Source organism: Chenopodium album, chromosome 1 (assembly GCF_948465745.1).
Source record: "Chenopodium album chromosome 1, dcCheAlbu1.1, whole genome shotgun sequence".
Classification (NCBI taxonomy): domain Eukaryota; kingdom Viridiplantae; phylum Streptophyta; class Magnoliopsida; order Caryophyllales; family Amaranthaceae; genus Chenopodium; species Chenopodium album.
Window position 1 is genome coordinate 89,150,616 of NC_137834.1, and position 20,669 is coordinate 89,171,284.

Consider the following 20,669-nt stretch of genomic DNA (forward strand, 5'->3'; position numbering starts at 1 on the left):
CCGTATCATTTTACTCCAGTAATTTCAGGTCTTGTCTTCTTCTTGTTAGTTGCTGGGTATATTCATTTTTAACAATATGGCAAATGCTAGTGAGAATATGTTATTACAGTTAACCGTCTCGTTTAGGCTGAAAAACTTTATATTCAGCTCTTATGGCTATTGGAAAACTAGTTGTGGTACGAGTATTTTTTGGGTTAGACCATTTGAAAATGCAAAGTCTACACGGTATAATAAAAAAATAAAAAATAATAAAATAAAAAAAAAAGGTTGAATTATTTATCTAGATGCATCCACTTTGAGCCAACTTAGGCTGTTAATTTAAAGGATGGGTATATGTAAGGAATATTTATCTCCAAAGTGCCTCTAGTAGAACCTCATTTCATAACCTCAAAGTAATTAACATAATCTAATTACGTTGCAAATTTAAGACTTGTTAATAATGAATTGATGAAGTGGGAATTTGGAACACTGCCAAATTGCCAACTAGTTTTGATAGTGATTTTTAGAAATTTGACCAGCCGAAATTTAATCACTCAAACTTCAAAGTTCAAACTTTTCGTACATCAAAAACTGGCATATCACAAGTTTTCTTTCCCTTTTGAAAGCATGAGCTAGTAACATGCATATTACTGTAGTTAAAAATATGAAAATAAGTCCATATTCCTAAAAGGGTGGCTTCTTTATCTTCAATAGTAGTAGACTTTTTGCAAATTGTTGGTAAAAACAAGCAAACATGTAACTTGTAAATTTACGTACACCGTCCAAACTTGATGCCTTTTTGTTAGGGAAATGTAAGTGAATTGAGTAGAGAATTGTCAAGCAATAACAAGGGAATTTCCATGAAAATATCATTCACTAACCTAACAAATTGATGGGTTAATCATCTCATCATCCTTTTTTACAAGAGAGATAGAGACCCTTATTAAGTTTTTGACAAATTTACAATCGAAAAGTGTTTACAAACTTTACTTTTTTCAATGATAATATTAGTTATAATAAGAGTAGTAAAGAAGTATAAAAAAAAAAAAAAAAGGATTTTTTCATTATATTGATCAAGTCATATCCAATTATTCAGAACCCTAACTTCTCTTTCCTCTCTCTGAAACCCTAACATCCATTGTTGAATTTTAGTAGGGTTTTCATCGGTTTTTATCGATGAAAAGCCCCAATTGTTGTCGTTTATGTGTGCTTTTTCTCTAGTATAGGTTTATTATAACTCTTCCTCTTCTAGGAGGAACATTTATCCCTCAAAAGACAAGGTTTTTCTTCTTCTTTAGGAGGATTAGACCGAAAGACCAGGTTCTTCATCTCTCTTTTGAGGAAAGATTTCTTTTTTTATTTTCATGGATTACTATATAGTTGTTTTATGAGTAAAAATTTGTGTGGGATCGAAGATGTATCAAAACTAAGGTGAAGAAGCCTTTTTGTAAATATAGGATTTCATTAATAACACAAAATCATAATTGTATCAACTAAAAAATTATTATATTACGAACAAAATTATTGTTGATGCATCATTGATCAATTTATAATTTTTTTTAGTGTAAAAGATTTGAAAATGCCAAATATTGAGGTTTAATTTTCACTTAATATAACCTAAAAATAGAAGGAAAAAATGTACTCTATTTACTTTTTTTTTTTATCACTTTATGAAACCATTATCACATACATTTTTAAAATTTAACAGTACATACATAGATAGCATAGCTCATCTGCACATTAAAAATTTTATTCTCACCATAGTTGAAGGAACTAAAATCATAATTATGAACCAAAATTTTATACATCTAAAAATATGCTCATCATTGAATAAGGGCTGGCAATCCCTGACCCGACCCAAAGTTACTGAGAGAAACCTGAACCCGACTCGACTCGACTCAAACCCAAACCCAAACAACCCGAATTCGACTCGATTTCACCCAAATTTCATATTTTATAATAATATTAAGTTTTACACAATTTTTTTAATTTTTTTTTTTTATAGTTTCTAAGCATAACTCGAAACCGACACGAAATCTAACCCCAACCCAACCCCAACTCGCTGACCCGAATTGCCACACTTATAATTGAAGGAACTAAAATCATGAACCAAGAGAATCAATAAGACAAATGTAACTTGCATAAGTATGCCAACTTGCTTAAACTTTTTTCCTCCTTACTCATGTCTATCCATAAACTATGTTATGATATTTTCTCATTTCATTACAACCCTAAATCTTTATCTTTTATTGTCAAGCCCACATGATTGACCAATTAACTTTTATTTTTTTCCATTTTTGGCCCCACAAATCCAAATTAATAAATTGTCTAAATTAACCTCATACACACACATATTAACCATCCCATCTTTCACTTACCACACAATCTGGTAAATCATGCTCACCTAATTTCTTTTTCCTTATTCTTACACTTGAATAAACCCTAATTTCACCCTTGTTTCCCCAATTTTATTTTCATCCTAATAATCAATCTCAAACAATAAAAATAAATAAAAATAAAATTTACCCAAAAAACCCACTTCAATTTTCACAAAAACCCAACTTAAAAGATTAAACTTTTTCTGGGCTGTAAATTTCAGAAGCTGGGAAATTCAGAAATGGTGGAAATTTCAGGAGATAGGCGGGAAAATGAGTTGGGTAAGTCAGAGAAAGTTGAGGAGAGAGAAAATGATAAAAGTAAGGAGGAAGAAGATGAAAATGGTGCTGCAGAGCTTGCAGTTGCAGTAGCTGAGAGAAATTCAGCAGCTAATAGATGGCCGCAGCAAGAAACCATGGCTTTGCTTAGGATAAGGTCTGAAATGGATTTTGCATTTCGAGATTCTGGGTCTAAATCTCCACTTTGGGATGAAATTTCTAGGTATGAATTTCAATTCAATCAAACTAAGTTCAATTTTTTGTGTTAGTCTAGTGATTTTTGGTTGTCGAAATGTCTGTGTATCTGTTTTATTGCTTTATATGGGTGTCGCCGTGGACAATGATGTAGACGGGATTTGATCCCGGGTTTTAGTAGCTATTGCAACAATGTTTGTGTGACTTTTTTGTTTGTTAGTTTTTGGGTTGCTTGTGCATGATTTTTGTGTAAAATATGAGACACAAGTTTAGGCAAATACGAACTAGCTATTAATAAAATTATTGGTAAGCTGATGATAGGGAAAATTTGAGTGAGACTGTGAGAGTGTTCATTTGAAGTTTAAGTTGTAAATTATGGTGATTATTTATTTGGGATCGTGGATGAATTTTGTATTATTGAGAACATATGTGTGTGTAATTTTGGGGAATATATTTGGGTAGTTGGAAATAGTGACAAGTTACATTTTGCAGCATTAATTAAATTGAAATTTGTGCCTGAGAAATTGTGTGAATTTGCTTATTGCTGACCGTTTTTTGATAGATAGATGAATGACTACTAAGACACATTGAGGGGTGTAATAGACTAATAGTATATATAATAAGATGTATTCTTGTTTCGGCTTACAATTTCTATTAGAATGTCTTTTAACACTAGATGGGATGACTGGTGACCGCTACTAATTGGTAAGATGGCGTTTACTTGATTGTTGGGTGACCTTCAGTCGGTCGTGCATGAGTTTGTGTTCCTTGTTCGTAGAGTTGTTTGTTTTGCTTTGTGTAATGTACGAAATTAGTAGTTAGCATTTGTGATTATGTATCTATGCTGTACACACAGTACTTCTGTTTCGTTGTTTAAATTGGGTGCTTTGGCAGAAAGTGGAGTTTTGATGTTGTTTGTTTTCAGGAGAATGGCTGAACTTGGATATCATAGAAGTGCCAAAAAATGTAAAGAGAAATTTGAGAATATATACAAGTACCATAGGAGACTGAAAAATTGCTCATATGATCGTACAAATCGAAAGGCATATCGGTTTTTTGATCAGTTAGAAGCTCTTGGTCACCAGCAGAGTTCTTTCCAAACTTCAGCTTCTGAGCCAGCGGATACCTCTATGAACGACACCGCATATGTTGTGTCTCCAATCTCAAGTCACCCCCAATGTGTACCCCAAATGACAATGCCTACATCAGTGAACTTGGATTCTTTCACCATTTCAACATCCACTACCTCTAATTCAGGAAGTGAATCTGAAGGGGCTAGGACAAAAAAACGAAAGTGGGCTGATTTCTTTGATATACTAATGAAATCTGTACTTGAGAAACAAGAGGCTCTGCAAAATAAGTTTCTGGAAGCACTAGATAAACATGAGCATGAGAGACAAGCAAGAGAAGAGGCATGGAAGATGCAGCAAATGGATAGGATTAAGAAGGAGCAGGAGCTTTTGATGCAAGAGAGGTCAATATCAGCGGCAAAGGATGCAGCCATTGCATTCTTGCAGAAGGTTTTAGAGCAAGGGAAGATTTCTGGAACCTCTGAGCAAGTGCTAGAAAAACCGAGCCAAGAAATGAGCATTGTGGGTAGGAAAGAGAAAGATAATGGTGAAAGTTCCTCTTCACGGTGGCCAAAGGAAGAAGTTGAAACTTTGATAAAGATTAAAACTAACATGGAGTTAGAATACCAAAGAGTAGGTCCAAAGGGGCCTATGTGGGAGGAAATTTCGACGGCAATGAAAAACTTCGGCTATGATCGAAATGCTAAAAGGTGTAAGGAGAAATGGGAGAACATAAACAAGTACTACAGAAGAGTGAAAGACGGCAACAAACAGAGGCATGCTGATTCTAAAACATGTCCTTACTTCCCCCTCCTTGACCAACTGCACAACATAAAATCCAAGAGGTTGGATAACAATTCAGAAAATTCTGGTAGTAACTTGAGACCAGAAGAGCTCTTGCTACACATGATGAATCATCATTCAAGGCAACAGCAGCAGGAACAGGTTGCTTTACAGCAAGATCAAGGTGGACTAACTAAGCAAGATAATAAGGTGAATCATGTTGAAGGGACTGGTAATGATGCTGAAAGAGCTTATCAGGTTGTTACTCACAATCCTTTGTCAGTGAACGTTTGAATGAGGACATAATGCGCGAGCAAGGTTAACTTTGTCAATATGACTTCGAGAAGTGAAGATGCATCCGGTTGTGCATATCACCAAGTGTTGTTGTGGTTTTACAAGAAAATGTGATGTTTCAAAATCGAGCCTTTGTTGATGACCGTCGTTTGGCGAGTATATATTTGCTATAGAGAATAGAGTCCTGGAAAGTGGAAACTAGTGTATGTCTTGTGTAGAAAACTATACTTTCTCCTGTTCTAGTTTTTGGCAGTCTTAGACCCTGTGCTTGCACAAGGTTGGTAATGTTTGTTTGGGGCAATAAAAAAGTGTGAAAATTAGGCCTAGTAGGAACTTTAAGCAATTTTGTCAATCACTATTTCAATTCACAGTACTTAAATAATGATACTAATGTTCTTTGTTTGAATTGGGTGAAATAGAGTTGTGATTTTCAGCCTTTTTGAGTTGGCATAACTGTTTGATAATTAGGTTGAAATAGAGTTGTGATTTTCAGCCCGAAACTAATACAACTATACTCTTTACACAACATAAAGGTATGAGTTAGCAATCTTCATTTAGCCAAACATAAATTGATATCAATATGGCGTTGCAACAGACTGGGAATAATAAATTAATTATTAATTTATTGAATAAATATTATTTTATACTTCGTACAATGTAATACTAATTCGAGTTATGTGTGGTGAGAGTGAGGGATAACTCAAGTGGTTAGAAATTCTTTTCCGATTTTAAGAGATTTTAAGATCGATTTACATTACCTGCCCTTGTGGAGTTGTGGCTCTTTAAAGTCTAAAACACCAAAAAAAAAATATGCAAGTGTGGTTATTGAAAATAGCTCTAACACAATTAGTTAAGACAAGTTTCTTCAAAAAAAAAAAAAAAAAAATCCAAATTATTGTTAAGGTTTTCGACATGTTTATTGACTTTTAAGTCATAAACTCATAACATGTAAATTGTAGTAGTTGCTTACTTGCTTGTGGAATCGTGGCTTCGTAAAATAATGAAGTACTCCATAAGTTTAAAAAAAAAAAAAAAAAAAAAAAAAAAAAAAAAGCAATTATATTTAATTAATCTCCTTTTGGTGGGCTTGGCTTTTAACTGAAGTGCATCGTATAAGACATTCAAACCCCTTGAAAAACCCTTCTTTCTCTATCTTTTATTCCATTTATAAAATCAAATAAACTCTTCTTTTGGTGATATTTTTCTCGATGAATCTGATATCGTCCAAGAAGTCCCTTTTGACGATGAAGGTATTTCACCCTTTTACTGTCAAATTTCATTCAATTGATTTTTTTTTTTTTTTAAATTTCATTGTTTTGTGGGTTGAATTAATTTGTTTTATCTGTTTTAAAATCAGAGCTTCCTGAAGCAGATGAAGAACAGGGTTCTGATGGTGATGAACATATTGGTAAGAAGAGTTTTGGAAAAAAAATAAAGCTTTTTCTATTTTATTTTATTTTTTAAAAAATTGTGTCTTATTTTGAATAGTGTTGTATTGATGGGGTAATTGCAGAGGAAGCTGATGATTCTATGCATATATTTACCGGTCATACTGGTGAGTAATATAATAGTGCTTTTTATTTTTTTATGTTAAACTTTCTGATTTTTTGCAAATTTAGTACAATTGTTAAACGTTAAGGCAATATATAGGAAAGCTATGATCTTTGTATTTTGGTGCAAATTTAGTACAATTGTTAAAGTTTTTTTTGGCAATTTTTATTCTTGTTGCTTGGACTTGGAGTTGTTTTGTTTGGAAAATTTCTGAATATTTGCACTTGATGTTCCTTTAATTTTCTATTCAATGTCAAAGGTCAGAATATTTAATCTTTAAAAAAAAAAAAAAAAAAAAAAGAAAAAGAAAGAAACCAATACGTGATAGCTCTAATGTCAATTTTGCAGAAGATTCTTACGTTGCTTAAATTACAACTTTTATTTTTTAATGTTTATAAATTTAAAAATGTTAGTAAGCTTTTTGGTGGGGTTGGGGATACAAATTATTCTCCGCTTAATTACTTGTGGATTATCTATGGCATGTCCTTTAGTGAGCAATTGTTGGTGATGTAGAAGACAAATGAGAAAGACTGAGTCCAAATGAGAGTATGCCTTTCCTCTCGTCGTAAGACACGAGCACCCAACTGTTATATGCCCTAATAAAATTAGTTACATTGATGCAAAGGATTCCATATTGTTATTGTGGCTGTTTTGCATTCTAAGAATGACCTATTATTAGGATTGGAAGGGGTAAATTAGTCAAAGAAGTTGCAAGTTTGTGGCTTCCATAATTGCTGAGAAATATAGATGAAAGTTAGCATAGATTGATTGGTCTACACATATGCTAGACAAACTATTGCTTGCTATTGTCTTAACACTTCCTTCTCTATTGGATAGATGAAGTATACACGGTTGCCTGCAACCCGACAGATCCAACATTGGTTGCAACAGGGGGTGGTGATGACAAGGGTTTTATGTGGAGAATTGGTCAAGGAGATTGGGCTTTCGAACTCCAAGGTAAACTCGTCTGTTTTGATTGATCTGCATGTTATTTGCTTTTTTACCAGTACAGAGCTTGTAGTTTATCCATGGTTGTTTTTTTGCTAAAAATTTTGTGCTTTTGCCAGGTCATAAAGAGACAGTATCAAGTGTCTCTTTCAGTGCTGATGGGCAGTTGCTTGCATCTGGAAGCTTTGATGGAATTGTTCACGTCTGGGATGTTTCTTCAGAGAAACTGAAGTGCACACTTGATGGACCAGGAGGTGGAATTGAGGTATTATAATTTAAGATGTTTGTGATGGCATATATTTGGCCTATATAATTTATTTATAATGAAATGTGTGATTTTTCAGTGGGTTAAATGGCATCCTAGGGGACATCTTGTCTTAGCTGGGTCAGAGGATTTCTCTGTTTGGATGTGGAATGCTGACAAGGGTGCCTACCTTAGCATGTTTAGTGGTCATGGAAGTGTAGTGACTTGTGGTGACTTCACCCCTGATGGTAATACTCATATATTTGAGGTTTTTTATTTAAAGAACTGGCTCTTCTAAGACGAAATGTTATCTGAAATTCTGTTAATCTGTGCTCTAAAGGAAAAACAATATGCACGGGATCGGATGATGCGTCATTGCGGATATGGAATCCAAAAAGTGGCGAGAACATTCATGAAATTAAAGGTATGCTATGACTTCTTTATCTTCTAACATATCAACCCTAAAGTATGAGCAAGCAAAAATGAAGTATCTACAACACTATAGAGAGAGAGAGAGAGAGAGAGAGAGAGAGTGATGTGTTTGTTATGCTCCACAGTCCATAGTTTGCATCGAAGGCTTGAAGCAAATTATGTCTGGGTGGGTTTATTTTTTTTTTTTGTCAGAGCTGGTGTGGCTGTGTGGGTATGCGTTGGATTTTGCATTATAGATAATGTGCTTCAATATTGAGATATAAAAATAAAAAAAAAACCATACCATTTAAGAGGCTCCAATTTCTTTCTTGAATATCTGCATCATGTTGCTAGTTGCACCTGAAAGTTTGATGTGAGAAATTGTGTTGATCTGTGTCAGTGTGTCACTAAGCTGGTAATGCAATTGTTATTCACTTATTTGTCATCGGATCTGACTTCCATACACAATTGAGAGAATACCAGGATGGAAAAACTGTTGAGTTAGTCCCCCCATATCAGTAAAAATATTTAGAAATTCTCAGGTGCAAATTGTGCTAATGATAAGTATCTTGAAATTTTGTGTGTATAATGCAGCCTATCAAACCAAGGAAAGAATAAGAAAGTTTGTAGTCAATGAAATCACTTTATTGAGGGCATCTAAGAAGGGAAGGAAGTACTTTAGCAGCTTTCTAGCTAGTCAAGGAGTTGAGATACAGACCAGTAAAAGCAATGTCTCTCTAAATCCTCCTTAAGCTTGGCTTTATAGTGAATAAGGACATAAGGTAAAGGGAACAATGAAGCAGAAACAGTAATCATAGTTAACACTCTAACAGTAGCATGTATTTAGCTGTATTCTAACAATGTGTTAAGATACGAGACAATTTAGTTCTAGTGAATTTTTTATAAAGAAAATGTATTAGAAAGACACCTGTTTTCTCCTTACTTTTATATTCAATTATAAGTTTTAACTGATACTTTTGTAATTTTGTGTATCTTTCACAATGTAAAACTCCAGATGCTTATGCTGATATTTTGAGCATGATCTGATTGGGCTTTGTCTTTCATGCTATTCATCCTGTAAAACTTAGGGGAAGTTCACTGATGGATTTAGCTTTTTGATCCAGGTCACCCTTATCATACTGATGGAATAACTTGCTTGGCAATAAGCCCTGACTCGGCTATAGTTTTGACTGGGTCGAAGGATCATAATGTTCACATGGTCAATATTTCGTCAGGGAAGGTTAGACATGCTTTTTACTTTTTTATAATTATTACTTTTTTATAATTAAATCTTACCCTTTATCCTGGTTCTGTAAGTACGTATTGCTCACAAGAATTCAATCCCTTTCCATTAACAATATTAACATTATATAGTGTGTCATCTCTTACGGAATTGAAAAGTTTGATCTCTAGGTAGTTGCTTCTTTTCTGATGCCATCTGTGATATGCACCATCGAAGATCTAATTACCTTTCTTTGATAGTGATGCATGTGTCTGTTGTGTTCTCGTGACCCAATTGGCAATGACAGTTTGGTAGTGCATTACTGCATATGGCATATTATGATTCATAATTTTGATGGTAAAGGCCTTGTTCTGTGTCTGTGGGTCTTGCAGTCTTACTGCTTTTATTACACAATAAGAATTTGAATCTTATCAATAATTCTGAATGTCTTTTTACTTTAAGCTACCGAATGGGGGAACTTTAGGTTGGTTTTCAGTTAAGTCACATCACTTCATCACGGTGGTTAAATTTCAAATAAAACTCAAATTGTAAGTTGGTACTAGGTAGCCAATATACTAGATGCATGAGTTACTGGAACATGCATTTTAAGAGTTTATGCAACTCAGGGTAATCTTGATGGAACTAGAGCTATCAAAAGTTGACCCGACTCGAAATACCAACTGAAACCCGATTTTTCACCGAACCATCTGAACCCGAAGCTGGTGACCCAAACCCGACCTAAAACCAACCCTAGACCCGAGTATGTGAGACCTGAACCCAAACATGAATTGACCTAAAGATGACCCGACCCGAATGTAACCCGTAAATTATTGACCTGAACCGAACCCGACTTGAACTGAAATTGATCGAAACCTGTTTTAACCCGTCAAAACCCGAATTTAACCCGACTTGTTACTAACCTGACCTGAATTCACCCGACCCGTTCCTAACCCGACCCGAATTAAACCCAACCTGTTTAAAATCCGACCCAAAATCAACCTGACTTGTTATTAACCTGACCAAAATTCAACCCGACTTATTATTGACCCAACCCGAAATTTACCAACCTATTACTAACCCGACCAAAAAATTCAACCCGATTTGTTACTAACCCGACTCAAAAGCAACACAACTTGTCATTGACCCGACCAAAATTCAACCCAAATTGCTCCTGACCCGATTTCAAATCACCTTAAATGCAATTTAGAACACCTTATTATTGTTGATCAAAGCATTTTGTCTAGAGAGACCAAGTCAGTCCAGGCCAGCAAAAGAAAGGAGCATCATCCTCAAATTTAAGAATTAAATATAGTATATATTTGTTGTATGGTCAAAGGAGATAATTATCTTTCTAAACTATAGACTATAGTTCCCTAGTATATTGTCATATATATTATAGTCAAAGGAATTATTTAGCTTGATAAAAATGATAATTATCTATTTATAGTTAGTTGAACCCGAATATGACCTGACTTGAAAATGACCCGACCTGATTGTATCCTGTAAATTATTGACTTGAACATAACACGACTTGAATCCGAGAAAGACCCGACTTGGAAATGACCCAACCTGATTATAACCCGCAAATTATTAACTTGAACCGAACCCGACTTGAACCCGAGAATCACCCGACTTGAAAATGACTCGACCAGATTATATCCCGCAAATTATTGACTTGAACCAAACCCGACTCACACCCGAAAATGACCCGACCTTATTCTAACCCGCAAATTATTGACTTTAATCGAACCCGAGAATAACCCTAACTCGTTTTAACCCGTGAAAACCCGAATTAAACCCGAACTATTGTTCAACCGACCCGAATGTAACCCAACCTGTTATTAACCCGACCTAAACATGACCAAAACCCGATAAGAAGTATGACCCGACGTGACACGACTCAAGCATGACCTAACCCAAACCCGACACGCATAGGTTATGGATTTAATCCGAATTGACCCGAACCGAGTTGACTCGACCCACTCTTACCGACCTAAACCCGACCCGTTTACCCAAATTATCAGCTTTACCCGAAACCTCCAAAATTTCTCAAAAAGCGTGGATATTAGCCTTAATTTTGGAATTTTTTTTATTTTTTTTCCCTTAGAAATAAAAATTGCCGAAATGTTTACCATTGTCCCTAATACCCTCCCGGAGTCTAATTGGTTGGGTGGAACCTTCCAATTTGCCTTTAAATGACCAATTTACCAGTTTACAATACGCGAACATTTATGACAACATATAATGATCATATATGGCTCCAAACGTCATTATATGACCCCGAGATATATCCCCTAGAATTTCAAACCTTTTCGACACCGAGCCTCGAAACCTTTAAAATTTCTCAAAAAGCGTGGATATTAGCCTTCAATTTCGGAATTTTTTGACTTTTTTCGCCCGAATATAAAAATTGACGAAATGTTTACCATGGTCCCTAATATCCTCAGAGTGTCCAATTGGGTGGGTGGAACCATCCAATTTGTCTTTAAACGGCCAATTTACCGACTTACAACTTGCACCGATTCCATTAACTCAAGCCTACCACTAGGGGTGTTCAAATCCGGGTACCCGGATCTTCGGGTAATTAATAAGTCGTCTCGTGTCCCGACCCGGATTCTTCGGGTACCCGGATACTGGGTACCCGGATTTTTTATATTTTTTTAATCAGTTTTTTTTTTTAACCTTAAATCCGGTGATGTTGGTTATTTTCATTTGTAAAAACTAAAAACCAGCTGAATATTTTTTCACTAAAAATCTGATGTACTTATATTTTTTTTAAAAAAAACTGCTCTAATATTTTTTTTAAAAAACCTGCTCTAATATTTTTTTAAAAAAAAAACCTGCTGTAATTTTGTAAAAACTAACCTGCAATACTTGCAATTTATATCATGCAATACTAAAAATTCAAAGAGTTTAAGGAAGAGAATACAAAGTTTTTGAGTCTTTAATTACATGACTTTAAAACATATAAAATACAAATAATGGTACAAAGCAAGTTAGCCACACAACAAACGAAATGGGAGGGCTTCAATTCATTCACTTGTGAGATCCGATATTTCAATTGTCTCATCAATAACAATCATCGGTTGTTCCATAATCAAGTCTTCATTCCTACAAAAGACAAATAATGCAAAAGAATAATTACATATCACATTACAAAATCACCTTATCTTCCAAATTTTATAAAAAAATCAAATCAACAGAATAATAAAATTAATAACAGAATTCCACATACAAAAACAGAATAATAAAAATAAAAACAAGTGAAAAAATGAAAACAGTGAAAAAAAAAAAGAATAATAAAAATAAAAACAGGAAATAATGAAAACAGAAAAATAAAATTAAAAACTGAAAATATAAATGAAAACAGGATGATAAAATAGAAAAATAAGAATGAAAACAGAAAATTTAAAATGATAAAACAATATGAAAAAATCAGAATGATAAACCAGAAACAGGAAGTTGGAAAAAAAATTCATACGAAATAACAAAAAGTGAAAAAAAAAACAATAACCCATGCTTATTCCACATTAGGACGAAAAACAGTAAGTAAAAAATAAATCAAACTAACACAAAATCAACTCAAATTAGTTTTATACCCAAATCAACAACCCATTCACAATCAAAATTCAATAACCCATGAAAAATTGAAAATACCCATCCATAATTAACAATGCAACAAATTATAATGAACAAAAATTACAACAAACTAACCTCAGGCGGTGAGAAGAATGATTAAACCGATGAAACTCAGCAGGACTAGCACGAAATGTTTAGATCTAGCAATTGGTGTTAAAGAAAATAATTAGATTGATAAAAACTAAAGTAAATACCATGAAAAAACTACAAAAATACCACGAAAATAGTACAAATATAAAACTAACCTGAGATAACTGAATTTTGAGGATGAATCGAGTTGAATTTTGAGTGAGGAATTGATTGAGATGATTTTTTGAGGGAGGAGATGAGGCGCAAGAAAGAGGAATGAGAGAGAAGAATTTTACTGATGGTGGCTTTTTTTTGGAGTGAGAATTGAGAAAATGAAACCCTAAGTCTAAGTGGGCTGGCTGGTTGGGGGAGTATTTTTTTTTTTTACGGGTATCCGGGTACCCGAGAATAGCAAAGCTTGTCCCATGTCCCGGCCCACGAAATTGTTGTTTTCACGAGACGGGTACCCGACCCGAAAAAAACTGAAAAAAATGCTAATTTCCCATCGGGTTTTTTACGGGTCATCGGGAAATCGGGACGGGACAACCGGGTCGGGTTTTTTTGAACACCCCTACCTACCACGATCATTTATGACAACAAATAATTATCATATATGGTTCCAAACGACGTTATATGAACCCGAAATGTATTCCCTAAAATCTCAAGTCTTTTCGACATCGGGTCTCGAAACCTCCAAAATTTCTTAAAAAAACGTGGATATTAGTCATGGTCCTTAATACCCTCCGGCAGTCCAATTGGTTGGATAGAACCATCCAATTTGCATTTAAACGACCACTTTACCGGTTTACAACTTGCACTGATTTTATTAACTCAAGCCTACCACGAACATTTATGACAACATATAATGGTCATTTATGGTTTCGAACGGCATTATTTGACCCCGAGATGTATCCCCTTAAATATCATTACGTTTCGAAACCTTCGAAATTTCTCAAAAAGCGTGGATATTAGCCTTCAAGTTTGGAATTTTTAGAATTATTTTCGCCGGGAAATAAAAATTGCCGAAATTTTTATCATGGTCCCTAATACCCTTCGGGAGTCCAATGAGGTGGGTTGAACTATCCAATTTGCCTTTAAACGGCAATTTATCGTTTTACAACTTGCACTAATTTCATTAACTCAAGCCTACCACAAACATTTATGACAACATATAATGATTATAAATGGTTCCAAACGACATTATATGACCCCGAGACCACCTAGAATTTTAAGAATTTTTTACTCCGGGTCCTGAAACCTCCAAAATTTCGCAAAATGCGTGGATTTAATTTTGGAGTTTTTTGACTTTTTTTTCGCCCGGAAATAAATTGCTGAAATGTTAATCATGGTCCCTAATATCCTCCGGGAGTCCAATTGGATGGGTTGAACCATCCAATTTGCCTTTAAACGACCGATTTACCGATTTACAACTTGCACCGATTTCATTGACTCAAGCTTACCACGAACACTTAGGTCAACAAAGAATGATCATATATGATTCCAAATAACATTATATGACCCCGAGATATATTCCCTAAATTTTCAAAAATTTTCAACACCGGGCCCCGAAATCTCCAAAATTTCTCAAAAAGCGTGAATATTAGACTTCAATTTTGGAAATTTTTGACTTTTTTTTGCCCGAAAAAAAAATAGCCGAAATGTTTACCATGGTCCCTTATACCCTCCGGAAGTCCTATTAGGTGGCTGGAACCATCCAATTTGCCTTTAAACGGCCGATATACCAATTTACAACTTGCACTGATTTCATTAACTCAAGCCTACCACGAACATTTATGACAACATATAATGATCTTATATGGTTCCAAACGGCATTATATGACCCCGAGATTTATCCCCTAGAATTTCAACACTTTTCGACACCGGTCCCTGAAACCTCCAAAATTTAGCAAAATGCGTGGATATTAAACTTCAATTTTGGAATTTTTCGACTTTTTTTCACCCGGAAATAAAAATTGTCTTAATGTATACAATGGTCCCTAATACCCTCTAGGAGTCCACCTGCGGTGCAACCATCCAATTTGCCTTTAAACAGCCGAGTTACCGGTTTACAACTTGCACCGATTTCATTAACTCAAGCCTACACCGAACATTTATGACAACAAATAATGATCATATATGATTCCAAACGATATTATGTGACCCCGAAATTATTCCCTAAAATTTCTAAACTTTTCGACACCAAGCCCCGAAACCTCCAAAATATTTCAAAAAGCGTGGATATTAGACTTCAATTTTGGAATTTTTTAACTTTTTTCGCCCGGAAATAAAAATTGCCGAAATGTATACAATGGTCACTAATACCCTCTAGGAGTCCAATTGGGTGGGTGGAACATCCAATTTGCCTTTAAATAGCCAATCTATCGATTTAAAAACTTGCACCGATTTCATTAACTCAAGCCTACCACGAACATCTATAACAATATATAATGATCATATATGGTTCCAAACGGCATTATATGACCATGAAATGTATTCTCTAAAATCTCAAAGCTTTTCGACACTTGGCCCCAAAACCTCCAAAATTTCTCAAAAAGCGTGGATATAAGCCTTTAATTTTGGAATTTTTGTGCTCTATATTTTTTTCGCCCTAATATAAAAATTTCCTAAATGTTTACCATAATCACTAATACCCTCCGGGAGTCTAATTTGATGTGTGGAACCATCTAATTTGCCTTTAAACGACCAATTTATCGATTTATAACTTGCACCGACTTCATTAACTCAAGCCTACCACGAACATTTATGACAACAAATAATGATTACATATGGTTCCAAACGACATTATATGACTCTGGGATGTATTCCCTTGAATTTCAAGACTTTTAGACACCATGCCCGAACTTTTAGACACCAGGTCCGCCCCGAAGATTCCAAAATTTCTCAAAAAGGTGGATATTATTCTTCAATTTTTGAATTTTTTGACTTTTTTTCGCCCAGAATAAAAATTGTCGAAATGTTTATCATGGTCCCTAATACCCTCCGAGAGTCCAATTGGGTGGGTGGAACCATCCAATTTGCCTTTAAATGACCAATTTACCGGTTTACATCTTGCACCGATTTCATTAACTCAAGCCCACCACGAACATTTATGATATAATGATTATATATGATTCCAAACGGCATTATATGACCATGTGATAAATACCTTAAATTTTCAAGGCTTTTCGACATCGGGTCTCGAAATCTTCAAAATTTCTCAAAAATCATGGATCTTAGCCATTAATTTTGGAATATTTTGATTTTTTTTTTGCCTTGAAATAAAAATTGATGAAATGTTTACCATGGTATCTAATATCCTTCGGGAGTCAAATTGGGTGGTTGGAATTATCCAATTTGCCTTTAAATGGCCAATTTACCGGTTTACAGCTTGCACCGATTTCATAAAATCAAGCCTACCACGAACATTTATGACAACATATAATGATCATATATGGTTCCAAACGTCATTATATGATCCCGAAATGTATCCCTAAAATTTCATGGCTTTTAGACACCGGGCCCTGAAACCTCCAAAATTTCTCAAAAAGTGTGGATATTAGCCTTTAATTTTGGAATTTTTTGACTTTTTTTCGCCCGGAAATTAAAATTGCCGAAATTTTAACCAACGTCCCTAATACCCTCCGGAAGTCTAATTTGGTGGGTGTAACTATCCAATTTGCCTTTAAACGACCAATTTACCAGTTTACAACTTGCAACGATTTCATTAACTCAAGCCTACCATGAACATTTATGACAACATATAATGATTATATATGATTCCAAACGGCATTATATGACCCCGAGATAAATCCCTTAAATTTTCAAGACTTTTCGACACTTGGCCCCGAAATCTTCAAAAAAATTTAAAAAGCGTGGATATTAGCCTTTAATTTTGGAATTTTTTGACTTTTTTTCGCCTGAAAATAAAAATTGCCGAAATGTTTACCATGGTCTCTAATATCCTCCGGAAGTCCAATTGGGTGGGTGTAATCATCCAATTTACCTTTAAACGGCCAATTTACCGGCTAATACTTGCATCGATTTCATTAACTCAAGCCTATTACGAACATCCATGACAACGTATAATGATCATATATGGTTTCAAATGGAATTATATGACCCCCCCAGATGTATTCCCTAAAATCTCAAGACTTTGCGACACTAGCCCCGAAATCTCAAAAATTTCTTAAAAAGCGTAGATATTAGCCTTCAATTTTGGAAATTTTTGACTTTTTCCGCTCAGGAACAAAAATTGCCAAAATGTTTATCATGGTCCCTAATACTCTCCAGGAGTCCAATTGGGTGGGTGGAACCATCCAATTTCCTTTAAACGACCAATTTACTGGTTTACAACTTGCATCGATTTACCAGTTTATAAAGGCTAATTTGACTAACTTGCACCGAACCCGATTTGAACCGAAATTGACCCAAACTTGTTTTAATTTGTCAAAACCCGAATTTAATCCGGCTTGTTACTAACCTGACCTGAATTCAACCTGACCCGTTCCTAACCCGATCCGAAATTAACCCAACCTGTTACAAACCCGACCCGAAATCAACTTGACTTGTTATTGACCTGACCCAAATTAAACCCGAGTTGTTAATGACCCGATCCGAATTTTACCAGACACCCGACCCAAAAATTCAACTCGACTCGAAATTAACACGACTTGTTATTGACCCGACCTAAATTCAACCCAAATTATTCCTGACCACCTTAAATGCTATTTAGACCACCTTATTATTGTTGATCAAAGCATTTTGTCTAGGGTGACCAAGTCAGTCTAGGCCAGGAAAAGAAAGGAGCATCATCCTCAAGTTTAAGAGTTAAATATAGTATATATTTGTTGTATGGTCAAAGGAGATAGTTATCTTCCTAAATTGTAGACTATAGTTCCCTAGTAAATTGCCATATATATTATAGTCAAAGGAAATAATTAGCTTGATAAAAATGATAATTATCTATTTATAGTTAGTTGAACCCGAAATGACCTGACTTGAAAATGACCCGACCTTATTGTAACCTGCAAATTATTGACTTGAACATAACCTGACTTGAATCCAAAAATGACCCGCCTTGGAAATGACCTGACTTGAAAATGACCCAATCTAATTATAACCCGCAAATTATTGACTTGAACCGAACCCGACTTGAACCCAAGAATGACCTGACTTGAAAATGTTCTGACTTGATTATAACCCACAAATTATTGACTTGAACCGAACCCGACTCAAACTCGAGAATGACCCGAGTTGATTCTAACCCGCAAATTATTGACTTGAACCGAACCCGACTTGAACCCGAGAATTACCCTTACCCGTTTAACCCCTGAAAACCCGACCTATTGTTCACCCGACCCGAATGTAACCCGACCCAAATCCGATAAGAAGCATGACCCGACTCAAGCATGACCCAACCCAAACCCGAACCGCATAGGTTATGGAATGAATCCGAATTGACCCGACCCGAGTTGACCCGACCCAAACCCAACCTGTTTACTTTTTTTTTTTCTCTCACCCATTACATGATTTCCATTACTTTTTTATTACCCTTTTTGAATTTACAATCATTTTTTGGTGAACCTACTGCTACCTGGAATCTGTATACTTTTATTGTTGCATAAAGCTGTATGTACTCGTCAATATATTTTTTGTGGGTTCTGGGGAACATGCTGCGTTTGAAGATCATATTTGGTGTCTAAATTCTCTAATTGAAATATTACATTGTGTATGCTCTTTTTGATGGTCAGGAACTTATAAGATCCTACTTGTACAGGTGATTAGCTCTCTTAGGGCTCACACAGATTCAGTAGAATGTGTTGGGTTTTCACCAAGGTTTGTCGGTCTTCTTTTTTTGTTCTGTTGTATCTTTTGTTTGTGGCTGATGAGTATCATACAAGCATTGTTTTAGCAAATCAATCAATCAATCAATCAATCAAAGCCTTAATCCCAAAAGTGGGGTTGGCTAAAATGTAATTGGGGTTAGCCTTAATCAAAGCATTGTTTTAGCAAATGTCGACATTTATATGTGTCAAGATTACAACTTGCTCTGTGGTATGATCTATATGTGGCAGTTAGTCTGGCAGTGAAGTGGTGTTATTTGTTCACCCTATGTTCCCAAGTAGGCAAAAATTATGGAAAATGAAAATCTATTCTTCAGTTTGATGAAGTTTCTTAATCTGTTGAATTTCATCCCAAGTTATGTTTTGTTCTTTCTAAATAACGTGTAACTTTCTAAATACTGTACTAACAGTACATGAGCATCATAAATAGGTAGAGAGGATCTTAGTAGTTAGTGATTTGAAAATGGCTAGAGCAAGTTGGCGGATGAGTAATTTTTATGATTATTTGCTGGAGTCGTATGTGAATACTCTCCAGATTTCCTACTTTGCATGGAAATAATCGAATATTCCATAACCAATTGGTATTTCTGCTTTTGCATATGAAATTATAGGCTGGAACCTGCTGATTATTAGGCAAAATATAGTTTTGGGCAGTACTCAAATTCACAAAACCCTTGTGCATTCTCTCCCCTTTTTTTTTAACATCAAAATACTGTTTAACCTCACTAATCTACTACTACTACTACAGCGGTCCATGGGCGGCAACTGGAAGCTTGGATCATAAACTAATCGTGTGGGATCTTCAACATTCAGAACCTCGCAGTACATATCACCACGAGGTTTGCCTAACTTTGGCCTGGCCATTCATATTGGCTGTTTTGATACTGTGGACTTTTTTTTGTTTGTCTTGTATATTTGCAACTATTTTACCCTTTACTTTTAAGCAGGATGGGGTAACATGCCTGACATGGATTGGGACATCAAGGTTTATAGCTACAGGATCTGTTGACGGTAAAGTACGAGTTTGGGATAGTCTCTCCGGAGAGGATACAGCTGTCAGAGCCTTCAGCGGACATAATGAACCTGTTCAATCTTTGAGTGTTTCTGCTGACAGAAATTTCCTTGTTTCTGTCTCTCTTGATGGGACTGCTCGTGTTTTTGAGATTGATGAACTCAAGTGAACTGAATCTTGAGGTATGTATCCTAGGCGAAGCCTTTAGCTAGAGAAACATTTATGAATTGGAGATGGGGAGCTTGAAGAACTGATTGTGAGTTGCGACTGCATAGTAAGGAATGAAAGGAAATCAATGTTCAATTTGATCTTTTTTTTTTTTTTTCTTTTTTTCCCTCTTGGGGAGTGTAGATCTCTTAAATTTGATCAGCATAGTTGGTTATTTTTACTTATGCTCATATACTCTGTATACTTCATTCTGAATCTATAATTTATCAAATTATATCTAGCCTCAGTTGATTTTCTGGAGATTTTATCTTCTTTAATATTTGGCAATTTGTCAATATTGCATATTTGAATGCAGAATTGCAGACATAGTCCCACTTTTTTCTAATGCAAAGTACTCAAGAGGACATTATTTTTGATTTTTTAATCTTTTATGTAAAGGTAAGAAAAGAGAAGATTTTAGGAAATCCTTTTCACGAAAGGAATTCCTAATGCGAAAGTAGTATTTTTTAGATGGAGTAATAATTTTGGGCGGCAAACCTGCAAGTATTGTTAATTATATGATGTTTTTGGACTGACCCCTTACTATT

The 20,669-nt window shown here is 35.0% G+C and overlaps 2 protein-coding genes across 3 annotated transcripts; both read left to right on the forward strand.

Moving 5' to 3' along the window:
* The first annotated feature begins 2,348 nt into the window (after positions 1-2,348).
* On the forward strand, positions 2,349-5,381 carry LOC145562206 (trihelix transcription factor DF1-like). Its single transcript, XM_081622408.1, has 2 exons — positions 2,349-2,856; positions 3,754-5,381. The coding sequence occupies exons 1-2, from the start codon at positions 2,597-2,599 to the stop codon at positions 4,973-4,975; spliced, it is 1,482 nt and encodes a 493-aa protein (XP_081478534.1). The 5' UTR covers positions 2,349-2,596; the 3' UTR covers positions 4,976-5,381.
* Positions 5,382-6,037: 656 nt separating this feature from the next.
* LOC145562214 (uncharacterized) lies at positions 6,038-20,382 on the forward strand. 2 transcript variants are annotated; one of them, XM_081622421.1, is made up of 11 exons: positions 6,038-6,225; positions 6,333-6,383; positions 6,464-6,530; positions 7,364-7,483; positions 7,594-7,739; positions 7,819-7,966; positions 8,059-8,142; positions 9,254-9,369; positions 18,836-18,894; positions 19,651-19,741; positions 19,850-20,382. In XM_081622421.1, the coding sequence occupies exons 1-11, from the start codon at positions 6,184-6,186 to the stop codon at positions 20,081-20,083; spliced, it is 1,158 nt and encodes a 385-aa protein (XP_081478547.1). In that variant the 5' UTR covers positions 6,038-6,183; the 3' UTR covers positions 20,084-20,382. The 2 variants fall into 2 exon arrangements, with proteins under 2 accessions (XP_081478547.1, XP_081478554.1); XM_081622428.1 differs by having other exon boundaries at positions 6,046-6,225; positions 6,489-6,530.
* The last annotated feature ends 287 nt before the right edge of the window (positions 20,383-20,669 follow it).